Source organism: Carassius auratus, chromosome 9 (assembly GCF_003368295.1).
Source record: "Carassius auratus strain Wakin chromosome 9, ASM336829v1, whole genome shotgun sequence".
Classification (NCBI taxonomy): Eukaryota; Metazoa; Chordata; class Actinopteri; order Cypriniformes; family Cyprinidae; genus Carassius; species Carassius auratus.
In genome coordinates, this window is record NC_039251.1 from 18,122,152 (window position 1) to 18,142,762 (window position 20,611).

Here is a 20,611-nt window from a genome sequence, read left to right on the forward strand (position 1 = left end):
TTTATATAAAAACACTTATTGATGTATCTAAAATATATTGCTATATCAGTAAATCTTGCACAACAGGTAGCAGAGCTTTATAAATCCATGGCAAACAATGTCTATCCAAAAGTAAAGTTATGGGATTAGACGAATGTGCTATGTATGGGACACTTTAGTAGTCTCTAGGGGCTTGAATCTACTTCTGTGAAAGGAATCCAAGCATAACTTTAGAATCTGAGCTACCACCTCTGAATCTAAAGCCTGTGTTTTTCCTGAGAAAGAGGCCTGCTCCATTGTGCGAGCCCATTGAAATGCAGCAGCAGACTCCTCAGAGGGTTCAGGGGAGAACTGTCAGTGACACATGGGATTCTGTTTGGGTTGCGCTCCCCTTTCTAAAGGCATGATTGGCACTTGGGCACGGTGTGACAAATTTCCCTCGTGGATGAGACAAAAAGGCCCTGGCTGCTCCATTCAGAGAGGGTATTCAGCTCTACCCCACCACTTTCCCTCACGATCCTTCTCTACATTCAATTATGCAGAATGGGAATGGTACAGGCAAGAGTAGAGGACATGTACCAAGTAGTCCTATAGAAGTTTTACAATGTAAGAATGTATGGGAGATCCAACAACTACAATCAACAACATGTGAACACTGTAAAGCGAAAGCATTATAAAGTAACTGTTAATACAAGCACTGTTAGAACTAGTGTGCTTGAGGTTATGAATCTGTCATCCTCATGTTATGATACAATAATATTTAGTTCCCTAAATCCTAAAGAGGGCTCTCTTGACTATTTTACTCCAAATAGATTGTAAGTCTGTTGTGGCTGATACAGGATAATGACATGCGAGTGCAGAACATGGCATATTATTCAAACTTTACATGTTCTCATTGAGTAAATAATGTACAGCAAGTAAGTTGGTGTAAAAGGCACTGGGGATATTTAATAAAGTATGAAGTACTAACAGTGTCACCGATTTTGAGGTCAGCACACTTGCGGAGGCCGGTCAGGGGCTGGCCGTCTTGGCAGGTGGCCGTGAAGGCCAGACTGAGATCTTCAGGATGGTCCCATACGCTCAGCTCAACCTTTGACCTGATGTTCTACATTAAAACAAAAACAAAATCATTCACAAAACACAAAAGCCTCTAACATTCACTGGTTACAATTTCAATGAAAATGGAAAAAAAAAATACCACATACTTGGTTTCTTTAATGCTCTAGCACCAAAAACTAAAATCACAAACAATCATCCTCTTGGCCAGGACACTACCACTCAAAACAACACCAAAATAGATCATATCCATGACAGTAATCATAGCCTTTGGTATTTTGGCATATTTTGGTGTAAACTAAAAGTCAGGAGAGATAAGTAACTTGGTCAACAACAACAACAAAAAACCCTGGCTTGATACTTGGTCAGTGTTTGTGACCAGTTATAAACTGATTATTGAATTTCTCTTCATAATGTAACATCATTCTAACATCATCAGAGCTATCTTATGACATGGTTTCCCATGGTGCTTAATTGTGTTTGCAAAACCTTGAGGCAGATGTCCAGTGGATCTACTCTACTGTACAAACATTTAGGGTTAGTAAGGCTACTACTGACAGAAATAAAAAATAAAAAAATAAATAATAATGTACTTTTTTGAAGTTTGTGTTAAATTAAATTTATATAAAAATGCATGTGCAAAAGTGTCCTCCACTACAAAAGAAGCTCTCCACAACATTGTGACATCTTTTGGGTCCATTTCCTAAACCAAAGCAGCACTTTCAATACAGCCAAAAACAAAAAAAAACAGAAAAAATACCAGTCTACAATAATTACTGTGTGAACTAAGGCAAACACGTTAAATGTTCTTCACTAACAAAATCCTTATCTCATGTAATCATGCAGTGAAGACAGCAAAAGAGCAAAGCTTTCCTAAAAATCACACTCCACAACATCATCTGTTCCTAATTCAATTCCTAACCATTTATTAGCTGAAAACAATCAGGGTAATCAGTTTGGTTGCCAATTAAACTGGAGTCAATTTGTACACTTTATATAGTACTGTGCTGTGAGCTGCCTGACCCTGAAGTGTGTTTACCACATTCCCTAAAAATGAACAGTGCGTTCATAATGGGCTGTCACTATATATCACAGCTTCAACCTTGAACCATGAGATACACATACGACACACTTTACAGGGAACAAAAGCATGAAGGGATCAGCTATGGGGTCAACAAGAGCCCATTTTATTTTATGAGAACTTTTAAAAATCCACCCACAGTACAATATGGTAATACGAACAACTTACATTGTATGCGTTCACAATTAGCTGAATAATGTTTTTGGAGTCTTGGTCCAAAATTTCCACTGTAGTCCCAGGAATCAAAGCGGTGAGATTCTACGAGTAAAAAAAAACATTGAGGGGAACACATTAAACTCAAAACAAAAACAGCTCAACGATGATCGAAATAGCTTCTGATGGATGAAAGATACCTTGTAAAGAACATAGTGTCTTTTGGTCACAGCAAAGATGAGGAAAATGTTGTTTTCAGCCAGTTTCTCTCCAAGTAGAGCGAGTGAAGGGTAGTCCTGTGGAGAGATGTCCATGTATCAGTAAGATGCATTTTTTCATTCCCACACTCCCTGCAGTACTCTTTCTGTTAGGGAGTTTGCAAAAGGAAGTCATCGCTCTTCTGATTCCCCGCCACGGTTTATCCTTTCCACCCATTTCCTCTGTATTCAGTTACAGGTGTCCTCTGCTATGACCTGCCTGAGAATCCTGGGAGTTTGTGCTCAATCTCTGTAATGAATGATCAGTGATGTGTTAAGCACATGAGTAACGTTTTATACAGAACAAGATGGATGCAGAAATATTAAATCCTAGTCTGCAGTAGAAAGCACACACTGCTTTTGCTTGTTTTTCTTCTGGTTGATCTCTCTCTCGCTCTGTCTCTCTCAAAACACTCAGCTGTTTAGGATGAAACCCAAACTCCACAGAGACTAGCGCAGCATCTGTTCTTGCACTTTGACATAGATGAGGGAAAAAAATGCTTTTTTGCCAGTTCAAAGCCCCCAACCTCCCAAAAAAAGAGAGAAAAGTTATGAATATACAAGAGACATAAGCTGGTCAAAAGAGAAGGAAACAAGTGCATAAAACCTTCCCATTAAAACCTAAACACATTTGAAGGTTTCTTAATACGGTTCAGAAAACAGAAACCTGCTGGGGTTTAAGCTTTTCAGACAATCTTTATATCTTAAACTCAAGAAATAATGGAAAATGGCAGTTGAGGACCAACAGTTAGGCTTGAAGTGTGTTTACAATAAAACAATCTAATCTCATACAGACGGTCAATCTATTTACCCAAATGTCTTCACATAAACTGGATGAACATTTGTTTGGTTCAGATGATGCTTTACCATCTGGTTTGCAGCACTATACTCGTTCTTGTCGTTCAGGTGACACTGTCCATCGTGAGGATGCACTAGTCCACCAAGCTTGCCGTCCAAAGCCAAGTGAGGGACGTCATCGGTGGCAAACACCAAGAGATGATAGGCCTCCTTCCTCCAGCCAATCTTCTCCTGCCACAGTAAGATTAAACTTTCATTTATGCCAGCATATATCTTTTCATATCTCTGGCCACACTTTATCTTAAGGTCCAATTCTCGCCATTAGCAAACAATTAACTATGATGGTGTTTAAAATTTGAGACCAGTACAGTTTCATCCATAGATGCATATATATTTAACCTAAAATATACATACAAAAAGTCCACCATCTACTTAAATATCAGACATCATGCTGCTGACTAACATTTTAGATGGCTAAATATTTCAAAACAGGAAGCTCAGGCAATTCTGAAAAAAATGCGAAACACATACTGTACAGTGAATAAATGGGCAAGGCTCTCCTCATTAATTCGGCGTAAACCACACAGTGTCTTTCTCTCATGCTTGCTATGATCGTGCCTTTCACACCAAAGCAAATATTTTTTTACAGCCTATGATGTCATGCTATAATAGTGTGTTCTCTTTTAGGACTCAGACACCTGTATCTGTTCTGATAAAGCTCAGATAGCACAGCACAATAACAAGACATCAACTCTCTTGCTGGACAGGCTTTCTGACTCTATAGGAAGTTGAAGGAGTTAAAGAAGCTTAGATGACCTGTTAGCAAAATGACCTGTCTCTACTGACTGCTTACCTTGCAAACGGCAGCCTGCAGAATGGCATCAAACCCCCCCTCCGGTGCATCCCTGTTCCGCGAAACCAGCTGCTTCTGCACTTCTTCATTGAAACGGTCAACCTTGTCCGTAAGAGACAAAAGGTGACGGAAGCCAAACGTAGGGACGCAGTTTGGGAACAACTTATATCTGTAACAAGAGAAAAATGAGAGAAATCAGAAGCTTAAAAAGCAATACTGAAATCATACATTATAATAATGATAGTGTTTTTGAAAGCATGTTATTATAAACTTCATTTTTTTTTATTTAAATATACATGAAATTATCATTTTAAAACTTTTTTTAAGCACATTAAAAACTATTTAAATGTAAATAACCAGCACTAAAAAACTTAAAATTAAAATTGTTATTTATTTAAATATGCATAATATTAGCATGTGCAAAAAGTCTTATATTAAACACAGCATTTTATATGCACAATAATACATAGTATACATGTATAAAATATTGTTTTTAATTATTCGAATTAATGAAATATAGTCAGATAATAACAAATTGTAAAAAAATATTTTTGAAAGGATAGAGTACATGTACTTGTGAAATATGGTATGTGCCTTGTCATTTATCTGTATGAAATCTGTTGTGGTACAGTGAGCATTCAAGAGGACTAAAAGCATAACCTACATGGTCACTGATGCGTGATGGGATGTGGGCAGCAAGGGGTAATAGCTTCTCTAGGCCATGTGCTGTACTGGCTTTGCAACCTCAATCTGCTGTCACACTTTCCAATAAGTCTACCACTATTTTCCATTGGACTAGAAAGATAACCACCAGTGAAAGCAGGACAAATATCTTAAATGTTTCTCTAAACTAAATTAAGTGTTTACCTTAAATTGTGACATAAGACTGTGGTTAACAAGTACAGAACTGTGGGATGCTGAGAGCTTTTTGAATTTTCAATGATGCACTTTCCCCATAAGACAAGTCAATGCCAAAGCAGGACTATTTTTAGTATCACATGGGAAAGAAATCAAGACACATTCACTTCCCCAGAAGAAAAAGTACTGTGTCCACTCCAAACAGTTCTCACTGTTCTCTCCATTGCATAACAAAGGGCATTAAAGGGCAAAAGGCCTTTTTGCATTTTAATTTAAACATAAGGAGAGCCAATTCCAAACCTGTTTACAGCTCATCACACATCTGTGAGAAGTCCTTTCTTACCCATTGCATGGGTTGTCCTGGTACTTGGGGGCTGTGTAGGAGAAGGGTGAGATGTTCTTATCCACAAAAGAGCCAAAGCCAAGGCGGAAGTTACTTGTAAGCTTCCTCATTTCCTCAGCCAGTTTGGTGCCAAGGTTGCGGATTGTGTCCAGATCGTCCTTCATGGAGAGCGAGAGGTCCATCAGGTAGTACAAATCGACGGGGTAGTCTTCTACAGGACGCACTTGTACCTTAAATGAGGTCTGGTCACCTGAAAAATGTAAGAGTCATTAAACTGACATTGCTATTACAAAGTATCTACTAATGATTTATTAAAATGGGTCCTTCTCAGAAGCCTTACCGGGCCTTAAGCTAAGAGAGATCTTTTGTGGGTATATCTGGATGACATCATACTGGGTCACCCCAGAACCTTTGGAGCTCAGAGGTTTGCTCCGCAACAGAGAGCTGCCACTCCTGGGATTTTCTATGAAAGGGGCATCACATCCTCTTTTCTGTAAGTTCTGGCTGAAGTCACATCGTGAGTTGAGAGTTCTAGCTTGTCCAAAGTCCTGAATCAGGGAAAAAGATTGCTGTGGTGAGTGATGGGAGAAAACCATTAAATAAACGAACAAACCCACAAATGCAGCGAAATACAGCAGTAATGCCCTGGATTGAAGTATATTCAAATAAATATAAATAAATCAGTGGCCCGTCTGCCTAACTAGACAATATTTGACTAGTCTTTGTTGGCTAAAAGTATTGTCTAGGTAGGCAGCTCATCAGGTTTTGTGAGATCTTCTGTCAATCACAGTGTCTCAGTACCTCTTGCGCGCACCAGGCGCAGCTCGGGTGAATGAGGAGACATTCTTCACAAGATGTGGCGCTGCCGCTCGTGCAAACATTAAGACCTAAAAAATCCATTGCAAGGCAGATAGGTATTATGAGTATATGCATTTAACACCTTTTGATCTAAAGACACTTACAACCAAGGAGTTCTACGACACAAGTGATTCATCGACACAAACATGAGAAACGATACAAAGTCACAGAATTGCATAGAAAAGTAATTGGGTCAAACTGACCTCCCCTCATTATCATTGTGGCGAAATAAATACATTAAACACTAAGTAAATAGATGGAATGAATTGCAAAAATGAAGGGAAAGGCAAATTAATGTTCAAACATACAATTTATTCACACACACACACACACACACACACACACACACACACATATATATATATATATATATATATATATATAAACACAAAATTCATAATATTTATTTCATGTATTTGCATTTACTAATTTATTATGTAGTATACCTATTTGAATTGTTACTTATGTAAACGAAATCAGATAAAGCATTTAGATGACATTTCATTAAACACTGCACTACACTTACCTTTGACGCTGAGAATAAATATTTCCAAGACTATGTAAACTAGAAGGGCCGGGTGACGTGTAAATGGGCAAGGTTTCCACATTATTCCTTGAAAAATCAAAACCGTTCAACGTCAAAACTTTTGTTTTTGTCCAACTGTATAAAAACGTTTATATTATAAATGTCCGTTTATTATATCGTGAGTGGCTGAGGTCTTCTTTGTGTCCATCCTGTCCACATCACTGCGGAGCACATATGACTGAAGTTAGAGTCGCACTGGTAAACATAGGAGAAAACTCTGAACTATAATCCACATTCGAAGTTATTGTTACTGTCGCACTCTGTCTGTGGTCCACTGCAATAATTCCCCATTGACTGCATCCATACTGAGTTTCAAATATTCGTTTGCAAACACATCTAAACTTTGTAAACAGACTGTTTTACTCATTATCCGGTTGTTTTCAGCGTGTAAGTTCAATAGTTGAGTGCCTGCCGCGTCCCTCACGTTAATCTAGACTCCGCCCATGGGAGAAGAGACTGGAGGATTTTTCCCAATCACTTCCAACAAATCCCCCCCTCGCTGGGATTGGATGGTAGGGCGACTTCAAAGCATGCACTGATTGGACAGTAAACAAGTCATTCAAACGTACTTGCCAATAAAATAAAAAATAAAAAAGCAAAGGGCGGGGCTAGCCAGAATATGAGGGGAGGACGAAGCAGTTTTAAAAGGACATTTAACTCTTCAACGATTTGATCTTAGTAATCAATACATGTGTTTTATGGACTGAACAATCATATTTTGCACTAAAGTACAAATCAGTTTCTCACTTACAACTGACAAATTACATTAAAATTGTTGCATGCTGTTTTTTTCTCGTAAAAGTAGGTTTAGAGCACTTTGTAAAAAAAAACCTTAATGTCAGTAGTACATTAAACATCTAAGTCAGTAGTTCTCAACCCTGTCCTGCACATTTTGTATGTCTGCCTCATCTATCACACCTGATTCAACTCATCAGCTCATTAGTGGAGACTTCAAGACCTGAAGTGTGAGTGTCAGACATAGGGAGAGACAGAAAAGTGCAGTGCTGGGGGTACTTCCTGGAGAGGTCTGAGAACCCCCAATCAAAGTCCTTTAAGATCTGGCTCGGAAATTTCATCCAGTGAAGTCAGCAGTCATGTGACCATCACTAATTACATTACAAAAAGAACAGTGGAGAACCCATTAGGTACCTTCAAGAATATAAAGTGGTTCTAGTTTAACCTGAGCTGACAGGAGTGATAAAAAGGGTCCCTCCACCACTGACCATTTTTACAATAGCAAAAGACCCCTGGTCACATGACTTGAAATGCTCTGAAATTTGCACATTTGAAATGTGCAGCTCTACACTGTGCCTGGGCTTGCACTCATCAAATCAATATAGGAAACACAGGAAAACTGTTTTATTCAGGAAACACAAAGAAACTTCCATATGCACTTAGCATAACTGATAACAGCAGAGATGAAAACCTAAAATGAATAAAAAAAAAAAAAAAACTCCACCTCCAGGAGAACTCTGATTAATGAATTAAAATGAAATGGCTGTAGATAACATTAGTTAGCTGAAGAAAACCCCAACAACAACGAACTGACAACTGAAATCCAGTCATACTAGTCAAGGGAACTATTTACAAGGTCTTTATCGCTGCTTAAAACAGTACTAACTCAAATATGTGTCACAGTAGAGGCCTGTGTTAGAAGCTCAGAGGTCATATCCACTATAGATTTTAAAGGAAGCCCACTGAGGAAGCCCTGATGTTTGGCCCGCAGTTCCAGTAGGGCATCAACGATCCTCTGGCGGCCTACATTTGGGTGACGCTCTGACAGCCGGGCCATGATGGTGTCAAAGCTTCCCATGGTGGCGTAGTGCTGTGGCACACAGGTGCCAGAGGCTGTGGGCGAGTCGCAGACATTGGTTAACCGGTCCACACTACAGCGCAGCCCCTGAGTCAAAAACATATCATAAGGGTTTGGAACAAAGCTAAAATGGTATGATATTAGCAATAACTGAAACTAATTTATAAAAGAATATTTGTACATATAATTTAAAATAAGAACACATTAGCTAGTTAGCTATTATAATTATGTTAGCTCATAATAACACTAAATACACACACATGATTGGATTTCAAAGTACTAGTGATAGAAAGTTAACTAGTTTTGGACACAGCAAGCTTTCTAAAAAAGCCTTCTACTTCATACTCACACCAGGTGAAGAAGTATAGGTTACACCCTTCATCCCGAGTCCATCCCCAGCAGCTTCTTCTGTATGGGTTTTTGAGGTGCTGTGGGGCAGATCACAGATCAGTTTAAGATCAGCTGAGACAGGCCCGTGGAGTTGCACCACCTGGACAGTGTGGCCTTGGAGGGAGCACCCGTGTAGATCTTTAACTGCTGCCATGGCATCACTGGGGCTCTTGAGATAAACAATAGCTGCCCTACATATGGACAGACAAGAGTGCATTTCATTAATGATAATCTCTGATAATGCTTTAACACCCAGAACGACTACATTCTGCATCTCTAAAGATTAATATAAAAAACAAGCACTGTTTCTTTAAACTGCCAGTTTGGTAACTGTAACCATCACAATTTGGGTGTGGAGCTGAAGGCTCTTAGCTGCTGTACTGGCACATTGAGATTAGGCAAAATGAGTAGTCATACCCAGTCAAGTCATTATCAAGTTCAGCAAGGTTTTCCTGCAAGAAGCCTTGTGAAACTATTTTAGTCCATGGTTATTTACGCTCTAATACTTAACTTCAAAGGTTTGTTATTTACTGTGATTGATAATTAGTGCGTCTAAGAAAGGTGTAATGCATTAAATACAATTTCATTTGGAAAAAAAACTGCAAAATTCTAATCAGGTTTGATAAATATTTTATACCTTACCTCATACTGTTGCTGAAAGTGGAGATGCATACATTGGTGGCATTGTACTTCTCAAACCAAAGCAGCACTTCATGCTACAGAAAAAGAACATTTAGTGGTGGCTGCTGCCTCCTAGAGGCCATAATTAACTTCACTGAAAACTTCACATTTGTGTGGATTCTACCTCAGTGATATTGCCAGGCAAGCTTGTAATGCACAAGAGGGAACTGTGGTTTGATTCATCTCCATCAGTCTCTGTGAAAGAGTAGCAAATATCAGTCAACTAAATCCATTAGCCTACAGCAATGAGGTGCTTTCATAAACATTATTTCAGCTTCACAATTATAAGTTTAGGCTTATATAACAGCATTTTCATATGTTGTTCCATTTTGTAGTCCATACTTTCTTTCCTTTCATTCAGTTTCTCCATTTTTCCATCTTGATTTGGAGACCCAAGTTCCTCTTCTGCATCAAACCAAGCCTCGGTGCTATTCGGATCTTTGATGACACCTACCATAGCATGCATATCAAACACTGCTGAGAAATGATTCTGGTTTATTTCTCTTTTCTCAGTTTGAGATTCATACCAGGGTTGTGCTCAGCCGAAGCTCCTGGCTGTTTGGGTAAAAGGACCAGAGCTTTATTTTGCTGGTTGCTGCCACCTTTTGTGTCATCCTATTCAGAAAGGACAAATACTGGCCATTCCAACATAACAAACTCATATTTCAGATACAATTGTTGATTCATCACAATTTAATCAAATAAATAATAGTATGTGAATGAACTACCAAAGCAGCTTCAGTGCTTGGTGCTCTCATCTCTTCACTTTCTTCATCCACTCTTCGACCACTTGCAATGGTACTATACATAACAAATAATACTTCTGAACATGTATAAGGCTATACACAAACATTACCCATCAAACAGCAAAATTCAGTGTATATAAACTGTGACGAAACAGAGCTCAGGCAGGCTAAACTGATATTATGTGGGGAAAAAGTACAATAAAACCGAGCACAGGACAGAAAAAGTTTCATATTTATTCATCTATACTACTGTTAAAAAATTTGGAGCTGTGAGATTTTTTCATATTCTTGAAAGAAGGGTCTTATGCTCACCAAAGCTGCATTTATTTGAATAAATACAGTAAAACAGTAATATTGTAAAATATTACATTTAAACCAGCTATTTTCTATTTTAATATATTTTAAAATGTACTTTATTTCAGTGATGCAAAGCAGAATTTCAGCATCATTACTCCAGTCCTCAGTGTTACATGCACATACTAATATGCTGATTTGGTGCTCAAGAAACATTTTTGAAAACCATTTTTATCAGCATTCTTTGATAAATAGAAAGGTCAAAAGAACATCATTCATAGCAATCTTTTGATTCTTTCATTACTGGCACTTAATTTAATGCATCCTTGCAGAATAATAGTAGTAATAAAAAAAAAAAACATTATAATAATAAATATGTATTCTTGTTTGCAGATATTTCTAGGTTTTGATTTGACTGAACCACTGTCACCCTCTAGCGTCCTGGCTCTGAAGTGCAACGTGGAAGCACAATCTTCAAGGTTTACAATTACGCTTTCTTTGACATTTTCAACAATTTAGAGGTGGTCAAAATTATTAGAACACTAGTATATTCACTAGCTAAATTTTTTTAAGTCAGTTATTTCTATGTTTTGTTGTAGATAAACCTTTATTTACCGTAACCAGGTAAGTCAGTTGAGAACCATTTCTCATTTAGTGTCAGTAGGAAATATCAGTTTACATGTCCAAACATTAATTTTGCCATTAATTGTAATAATCCAGAGAGATTTTTGTTTGCACAAGGGGTCTGACAACAGCCGGTGCTCTACTGGATTGAGTCCGTCTCAGTGTGTTCAGTTTCTTCATGTTATTCCAGACAGACTGATGATGATGAGATCAGATGTCTGTGTGGAGCACTGGCTGCTGTCAGACTCCTTGTGCAAACAAAAATCTCTGGATTATTATTACAATTAATGGCAAAATGAATGTTTAGACATTTAAACTGATATTTCCTACTGACACACTACAACAACAACAAAAAAAAAATGAAAATAACTGACTTAAAATAATTTTTAGCTTTTGTAAATACTAGTTTTCTAATAATTTTGTCCACCAGTGTAACTCATACCAGTTATTTACAACTTCTGTGAAAAGGTTACTTTCAAGGATATTTATTTGAAACATCATGACCACCTACCTTCCTGGACAGTCTAATGAGTTTAAATGGGCCTCAAGTACCTGAAATGACAGCTCATTACCAACTACGGTATATATATCAGATCATATATTTCCAAATTCTTGACAATTCCAGATTTTGTCATACCGATGCTGGGCTGTAGTTTGCCCTTGTAGTTATACTTTCAGAGTCTACTGAAAGGGGCTTAAGGTTCTCCAGAGGAGTGCCTGCTAGAATCTGTTTCCTCATCTCACTGTAATCATTCTGTAGTGTATTCAGTGTTTCTGCTATGCCGTCTGGAAGGCCCTCGCTCCTAAGGAACATACAAAAAATAGCTGGCCTCAAAGGTTAGGACAGAATACCTTAAAAGAAAAGTATCAAATTGTCATAATACAAATCCTTCTGTGAGCCATCTCTTACCCCCAAAGAACACTTTCACCCTGTGGGGAGGTGAAGTAGCGTCTCCAGCAGTGCTGCTGACACATGACAAACTGAAGAGTGAGAAGACGCAGTTCTGCTCTCGTCACTCGCTGGGCACAGTCACATCCACAAACTGTCCTGCAGTGGTCACCGCCAGGACTAGGGCCGAGAAGAACATGACATGATCATTCTAGGCACTTTAAACCACACCAAATGATTTGATGCACAAAAGTGGTGAAGACTGAAGCACTGTTTTAAAAATATATTAACTGTAATAAAAAGTGTTTAATATCTCACTGAAGAATTTTTACACTTAAAAGCATAATTCCTGGCTTTCAAGGATGTGTATCTTGGGTATAAATGGAAATCCTATACAGCAATCTCTATAATCTCTAATTAATAAAAAAGTAATATTAACCACAATAACAATGCTCTGAACGCACTTAAGCAGCTTGTTACAGTAGTTTGGACATTTTACATTTACAAAAAAAAAAAATAATAATCACACTAAGAAAAGTTACTAACTATTGAACGAAGTAAAAAAATAAAAAATACAATCAAAATACCGTATTTTTCGCACTATAAGGCGCACTTAAAAGCCTTTAATTTACTCAAAAAAAAAAATGACAGTGCGCCTTATAATCCGGAGCACCTTATATATGGATCAAGGCAAAATGTTGACATTCCCTTTAGCACAGCTCAATCTAGTTGATGCATAACGCAAACCCAGTCAAAGGTTTTACTGCAGTATCTTCTATTCTACGCGCCTTATAATCCGGTGCGGCCTATATATGAAAACTGTTCTAAAATAGGCCATTCATTGAAGGTGCACCTTATAATCTGGTGCGCCTTATAGTGCGGAAAATACTGTGATACTTTAACGACTGATCAACATTCAATCATAAAGCACATAAAAGATGGTAAGTGGCAAATCAGATGTACTTGATTGATGCACTTTTCAAATGGTAGAATGCACTTTCAAATGAAGCTCAGAAATCCTCCTCAGAAAGTTACATTAAAAGTATCTTGGTTTGTGTTTAGAAGATGAACAGAAGTCGTATGGCTTTGGAATGAGATGAGAGTGACTAAACAACAATTTTCATTTTTTGGTACAACAGCTAACATTTTCAGCAAATCACCTTGCCTTTCTGCTCTTCAGTTGTTTTAGCTCATCCGTTGTCTCCTTTAGCTTTATGAATTCCTAGGAGTAAATGATGGGCACGTTATACTCAGCTCATTTGAAAATAAACTACAACAACCAAACCATTTAGAAATTAAGATACCTCTGTTAGGACATCTAAATCAGACATGCAGACTTCAGTAATGGTGTTCTTTTCAGATGTGCCTCTTTGCACAGTTTGTGTATCTTTCTCATGGCTGACAGCTAGCAGGTCTGTGTCAGTGGCAACATTTTTCAGTTGGAAGATCTGATCAACCTCTGTTGCACATGAAGATGTGAAACAGGCTCTGAAATCACCACAGGCATCTATTAGTTGGTCCACAGAAACTGAAGCACCACATTTGGATTTCAGTGAAGGTCCCACATTGATCTCTTTGAGTTGTTGCTCATATAGTGAGTCATGGTTCTTTCTTATGTCTTCTTGATGGTCTCCTGACTCATTGTCCAGCTCGAAAGAATTGCCAAGGCAAGAGAAACAATCAGTAGAGTTTGCAGCAGTGGCCATGGTGGCATTAGAAGGTTCATCTGATAGTTCTGTACTACCTTTGGTGGCCATGACTGAATCATTGTAGGCTGCCTCTGTACTCTGGGTGCCATCGCTCCATGCCGAATGGTCTAAGCTGGTGTTACTGAAACTGTAGTATTCTGCCATCGCTTCCTGATCCAGAGTGTGGTAATCTGATTCTTCCGCTTGTACATAAGATAGGTCTTGGTAATTTTGGGTATCGTCATTCCTCTGAACCCGACTCTGTATATCCAGCTCCATATCGAGGGAGAAATTTGCCTGGGTTGTCGTGTCCTTAAAGTGTTTGGTGTCCTCCCTGTTCTCTACTTCCTCCCACAACTTAGACAGGCACTGGGCATGGGGACACATTCCCTTACTGTATGAAGGAGGATGTGCAGCAGGGCGTCCATAATCACAGCTCTGCGTGCATCTTGTTTTCTGAGTATTAAGGGTGCTCTGTGTGCAACCAATAGTTGCGTCATTTTGGACGATCAGCTCTTCTTTCACATTGTTTGGTAGCAGCTCAAGTTGTTTCTCATTCTCTGAACAATAAAGCAGTAATCAGTATTCTAGCTCTTAGTTAGGTGTCAAAAGTCTACGGCAGGACTATAATATCTCACCCGACAGACAGACTTTGTCTTCTGAAATCTCAATGTGAAAGCCACAACATCTGCACTTCTTGGAACCAAATGGACAACTGGTTCCACAATTTTGACACTGGGATGCACCATAAAACGATGGGTACCTTGACCTTTAAAATAGACACATGCATGCATATATTAATGCTTTCATCTTTTGAGAGCAACCACCACATCTCAAAATCCAGACAACAGCCAATGCATAAAACCCTTCAGTACCCACACTTCATTTTCTAAATATATCTTTATTATTCAATAATTGTGCTGCCCATTTGATTTCCCTCTTCTTTTTTTTTTTTTTTTGCATTTACAATATCTTTGTAATCAATTATCACTCAAAGTTAATATTTTAAACTTGTGTTTAATGTAATATTAAGCTAATCTAAAATCAAAAACATTTTTAACGACCAATTGTTAATTTGGACAAAATACAGAACTTTATATAGGCCATTATTGGCTATCAGCCATAACATGAAAATAACTATTGTCTAATCGATATAAGGCAGAAATGTAAAATTGCAATAAAACAAATAGCAATAGCTTTTTCTTCCATATTGGAAGTTAGATCTGAGAGAAATGGATTATAAAAAAGACAAAAAATGTATGCCGGAACTTGGTGCCATTAGTCAGGCTAAATGTATTAAAGGGGTCGTATAGCGTTGCTAAAATATAGTTTGTGCATGTGGTGTAACGCAATGTGTTTATGCTTTTCGTTTCGTTTATGTTTAAGCTAATCGTTCTGTAAAAGCGAGGTATGCTCTGATTGGTCAGCTATCCAGTGCGTTGTGATTGGCCGAATGCCTCAAGCGTGTGACAGAAATGTTATGCCCCTCATCGTATTGAGATGCTGTGTCCTGGGGCGACGAGACAAAACCAATAAAACCCAATACAAATTAGGCATTTTAGCATGCAGTGAGAACATAATTACAGATTATAAATGACTTATTCACTCTTTTTATGCATTTCATTGTGCCGCACAGTGACGTAGACATGTGGGTGCGTGTTTAAATGAGGCATTTTAGGAGGGTGTGGACGAGTCAACTTTTATAAAGAATATCTCTTTGGGTTTGAGACTTTAGTCTTTACAACATTACAGATCTTTATGCACCAAGAGTTTAACCTCCAAAGAGAAAGGAAAACTTGAAATGACCTCATATGACCCCTTAAAACATCCATAAACCCCTCTTTTAAGGCAAGAACCAGACATGGTTGTCATGTAGGCTAAAAAAAAAATAAGTTTAATGGTACTGAATTTGTATTTAACGTGACTACAATTTAATAAAAACTTTAGAAATTGTACAGTTATTCAAAAAGTCAGCAAACACGTGCTCATTCAACAAAACTGTTAAGTTTCAGCGAAGATAGGAACAGCTCTGATTGGCCAATGCATTCCTAAGCTCAACAGAATTGTGTGAATTAGGGATGCACCGATAAGATTTTTTGGGGCCGACACAGATTTTAACAAACTCTTATTGGCCGATTAAGATATTTTTCACTTCCTCTCTTATTTGAAATTTTGCCATCAAAATAGCTAGTATTTTGATCATGTTTTACATAAGCATTTAAGCACACATTAAATTAAGCTAAATTATTGCTGCATCATCAAATAATTTCTATGAACATGGATTGGATCCATTTAACATTCAGCAGGCCTAAATAAAAAAATACAACAGATCAAAAATACATATTAAAAAAACTGTGCTTTTTAGGTAGATTGAAGTTTTCAGGTACAGAAATAAAGTAAACAAACATAAAATAACGTCACTGTATAAATTAAATAAATATTAATCCTTTATTGTAACAGACTTTATTATGATTACTCTTCTAATTTGTTTTTGTATATGTTTTAATATTTTTTGTAAGTATAATTATGAGCTCACCTTTACTAAGGCGGGACTCTATTTTTACAGGTTTTCTAGTCTATGGCGCTATATGGGTAATGAAAACATGCAGTTCTTCGGATTTAAAGTTTGTCCGTTTATTAAGGACTCCCCGAAATGGCATGAGATCTATTTATATTTGTTTACTGATAGTTGTAATAAGTGTTTTGTGTAATTCGCTGTATGTTTATGATAATGCATCTGAGAGACAGAGTTTAATGTGCACTTCTCGTGCTCTGTTTTGTTTAGCTCTTATGGTGATTTTTTTGGAGTGAAAAAGGACACAATCTTAAAATAGTAAAGTTTTGGTCGTCATTCAGATGAGGTCTGCTACACTTATTAAAGTTACAAAAGTTATTTAGTAGAGAATAGTGTGCAGTCTTTTGTCTTAAGTTTTTTGATTAGCATTAAAGTGCAGAGAGCAGCACTAGGATTATGCAGCTCAGCAGATCTTAATTCAATGCAGCAATTGACACTGTCTATTCATATTCACTTTGTTAGAAATAGACATAATAGATTTGTTTGTAGAAGGGCATTTTTGTCCAATTTAGTGGCTTTTTTTGCCCCAAGTCTCGGTAGCCAGGGGAAGGCTTCCCCAGCAGAAAAAAACTGAACATCATTTTTTTTTTAAAGTAATAATAATAATAATAATAATTATATATATATATATATATATATATATATATATATATATATATATATATATATATATTAAAATTAAATTAATTATATATAAATATATATATATAAAATTACTTACTTATTTGATGACATAGTTGTTGGAGGGGGAATGCAGTTTCCTCTGGTTTTTGCTAAATTATAAAAGATCAATTTTACACTGTATACAGAATACTTGCTGACAAAATAAACATCCATTCTTAGTAATGTTTTACCAACTGAACTCACATTTCACACAAACATAATGTCGGTCTACTCGAAGTGCGGGGTGTTTCTGTAAAAATGGCAGAAGCCCTCCCTCTTCTGTTGGATGAGAAAGCACAATTTCCCTATAGACCTGCATTTTACTTACTGCTCAAATGCTTTCAATAATTGAAGGTCATTTTATAATTTATATGCCCTTACGTTTAATTAAGTTTCTGTCCTCTGCTGTTAAACACAGAAACCATCCAAGCAACTTTGGATCTGTGAGCTCCAGATAGTCATTGGCCAAGACAAGCTCGAACAGTGACCTACAACACAAGATGCACAATTGTCCTCCTCAAATTAACAAGGCTCAGTGGTAATTCAAATTATACTGATTCAAAGTGATCTAATGCAAGCACACTGATGTGTACGATTAAAAGGTTGTTTGTGAAATTTCTTACTGAAGGTTTGAAGCAAATGAGTTTGGTTAAACCTTTATTTAACAATTGCTTACCTCCTCAACAAAAACTTCCTTCCATCATTGGTGTACAGTGGATGATTATGAAAGCCTTGAGAGATGTACAAGAAATTCAGCAACACTGAGTAAAAAAAGATATACAAGTTATGTCTGATTACACTAATTATCTGATGGATTTTTTTCTCCTGACGTTACCAGCTTATTTATGCCATATCTAAATTATCTATATGTTAGCCAAGTCCAACTTTTAAACGAGTCTGAGGTGTTGACCGTTGACCACACAAGATCATGCGCGCGCCGAAAACGAGCGATGGCGCTAGGTAACGTTATCTAAATCTCAGAAGTATCTATTATACTGTGGACACGGTATATACACGCGAAATTAAGCTATTTTCTATGAAGATGATAGACTTTAGATTCATTAGCTGCTCTAGGGATATTAATATAAGATTAAATAAAGTGCATCAAACTGCATAATGATTTGCACTACAAAGCAGTGGTTATTATTACGATGATAAATTAAAATAATACGACAAGAAATACTAGTTTGGAATATAAAGCAGCTTTAGTACCTCATAAAATAACTGGAAGCGGATGACACCGGAAGCACTGCACATTCAATTAAATGTCCGCGCGCTCGAAATTTAAAAGGACCAAAGGGCAAAGGTATCCACGTTATTACATGGTCTACTAAAACGCGTTCATATCCAACGCACTACAATTCTATGTTTTTTGAGTTTTTAATTGTTAACAAAACGTCATGCACGAAGGAAAACTGGGTAAACCCACGATTAATTCTGAATAGGGTAGTTAACGGTAAAGTGGACCGTTATGTATTAACCTTAACGTTACCCAAAATACACCAGATTTAAAGCCTCGTTTAGAAATGACCAACTCCAACCCGACTTCCTTGGGCTCTATATAACCAAATTGTCTATGATATAACTTACCATTAATCTCGTTCACTGCATTATACGCACTTTGGCCAACGGGAAAGACTGGCCACATGGCTCTGGCAGAAAGATCCTCACATGTTATTGAATGTGACTCAAAGACGAACGGTAACGGCACGACGTCGACAGGTTGAGGGTACCACATGTTCTGAAACGATTTAAATCACCAAATTCAAGAAAAAGACCGTTAGAATATGTTTGCACCAGATATTATCGACAACAAAACTACGGCAGACCTTGTTCACCTCAGGTAAAGCTGATTAACGTTAAGGGCTACAGCTGCGCGATTTTTTAATAAACTGGCGCCAGATAAGCATTTCATTTACATATCAATTACATTTAAATGTCGTACGATAGGAGTGTAAACATAATTGCTCTCACTTGTGTAATTGTTAACTTGACTATTTTGACCAGCCAATTTTAACGCTCACTGAGATATTATCAGTTGTGAATGAGTTCTTACAGAAAATCAACTATTCATTATTTTACGTCATGACGTATTGCATCTTGTCATTTATAAGATTATTTATTGTGATTTCTTGTCTGCAGGATCAGTTTAATACAACCACGATGCACTTAATTAAAACAATAATATATATATTGATTTTTATTTATTGCGTGTTATGTATTAAATATGGTAAAAGTAGGTAACGTTAAAGAGGTTTAATTAAATGTTCCCCTTCGCCCTCTACTGACCCTTATAGAAAGCTGTTTAAAACAAGTGAAAAACAAAACCGAACATTATTACATTATTTATGAATACCATGTTAACCAAAATCATGAGACTCTTAAGTTGTTATATAACCAAATATGGCTTTATAAAACGAGCATCTGGTGATTCCTAGTGTTTGGTATCGTGTGAATGCTATTATTGATGTGGCCACTAGAGAGAACACAAACCACGATGAATGAACTCTCTTCAGGACTTGGATTGGGTTTATAATAAGCAGGAAAATCCTATTTTGCTCTTAACTAGTTAGTGAAAAAAGAAAAGAAAGACGCCTTTCCCTGTGCTTTTTTAAACATTCAAATTCATTAAAAAAATGCTTAAGTTATTATATCATAGGTATTTATATTATGGTAAATTGTAGCATACAACAAATTACTTAAAGTAAATTACAAGATCAATGTCTAAATAAAAAAGGTCAAGCTCTGAGTGCCAGCAATTGACTTGTCGTAAGTAAAATTCATAAATTGGAGCATGTATTATAATCACAGTAAATTTAATTTCAGTCTGTTTCTAAGCAGGTGGACAGTTGCTTACATGGCAAAATAAATAGTAGTGAGTTAGATCATGTCACATCTCTAGCTCTTTCTTGCTTCATTGTGCTAAAAGACGTACCCTAAGCAAATGGTATGCATTAGCTGTCGTTCTGCTGAGTGAAATCAATACTTCACTAAAAGTCATTAGCAGACCAAAGTGCAAAATATATGTTAATGGACCTAGCCATTAACTTCTTTGCATAAATGTATAAATTGCTCATAGTGTTCTTCTCTATTGCATTAGTCAGTTATAGACTACAGCATGAAGTTGGCTAGAAATAAAATGGTTGTGTTGACTGCAGGGTTATTTACAGTGCTTTTCTAGAGCAGAATGGGGTAAGGAATGGTGCCACGGAGATCTAACATCAGCCCCAATCTGGAGCGCCTCCGTTTTCAGTTCTTCCTGGATGAAATTCATCAAGACAGAATGCAATTATGAATTGAGTCTTAGTGTGAGAATGAAAAGATAAGGAAAATGCTTAAAGTATAAATGCACTGTGTTGTGCAAACAGTACGAAGCTCATAAATGGGTTTGGATGAATAATTGAGGCTTTGGATGTTATGACATAA

The 20,611-nt window shown here is 37.1% G+C and overlaps 2 protein-coding genes and 1 long non-coding RNA gene across 3 annotated transcripts in view; all 3 read right to left on the minus strand.

Moving 5' to 3' along the window:
- Positions 1-6,902, minus strand: part of LOC113108580 (integrin beta-5-like) — a 28,805-nt gene extending 21,903 nt beyond the window's left edge. The window contains exons 1-9 of the mRNA XM_026271781.1: positions 6,763-6,902; positions 6,180-6,265; positions 5,719-5,926; positions 5,379-5,628; positions 4,178-4,346; positions 3,394-3,555; positions 2,470-2,565; positions 2,285-2,374; positions 950-1,084 (exon numbers count right to left, since the gene is read on the minus strand). Coding sequence (XP_026127566.1) covers positions 950-1,084; positions 2,285-2,374; positions 2,470-2,565; positions 3,394-3,555; positions 4,178-4,346; positions 5,379-5,628; positions 5,719-5,926; positions 6,180-6,265; positions 6,763-6,844 — 1,278 coding nt within the window. The 5' untranslated portion in view covers positions 6,845-6,902. The remainder of the gene's footprint in view (positions 1-949; positions 1,085-2,284; positions 2,375-2,469; positions 2,566-3,393; positions 3,556-4,177; positions 4,347-5,378; positions 5,629-5,718; positions 5,927-6,179; positions 6,266-6,762) is intronic.
- Positions 6,903-8,443: 1,541 nt separating this feature from the next.
- On the minus strand, positions 8,444-18,950 carry LOC113108051 (RNA-binding protein 44-like). The gene is made up of 16 exons (XM_026270877.1): positions 18,776-18,950; positions 17,862-17,946; positions 17,567-17,673; positions 17,390-17,464; positions 17,244-17,295; positions 14,586-14,716; positions 13,564-14,507; positions 13,420-13,481; positions 12,281-12,439; positions 12,008-12,173; positions 10,234-10,321; positions 10,049-10,156; positions 9,831-9,901; positions 9,668-9,741; positions 8,985-9,216; positions 8,444-8,722 (listed from the first exon to the last, which is right to left on the minus strand). Exons 1-16 carry the CDS (start codon positions 18,921-18,923, stop codon positions 8,444-8,446), a joined length of 2,781 nt encoding a protein of 926 aa, XP_026126662.1. The 5' UTR covers positions 18,924-18,950.
- LOC113108581 (uncharacterized) lies at positions 10,281-12,057 on the minus strand. The gene is made up of 4 exons (XR_003292798.1): positions 12,008-12,057; positions 11,882-11,922; positions 10,435-10,507; positions 10,281-10,321 (listed from the first exon to the last, which is right to left on the minus strand). It is a non-coding gene; the product is annotated as an uncharacterized LOC113108581 (long non-coding RNA).
- Positions 18,951-20,611: the final 1,661 nt, after the last annotated feature.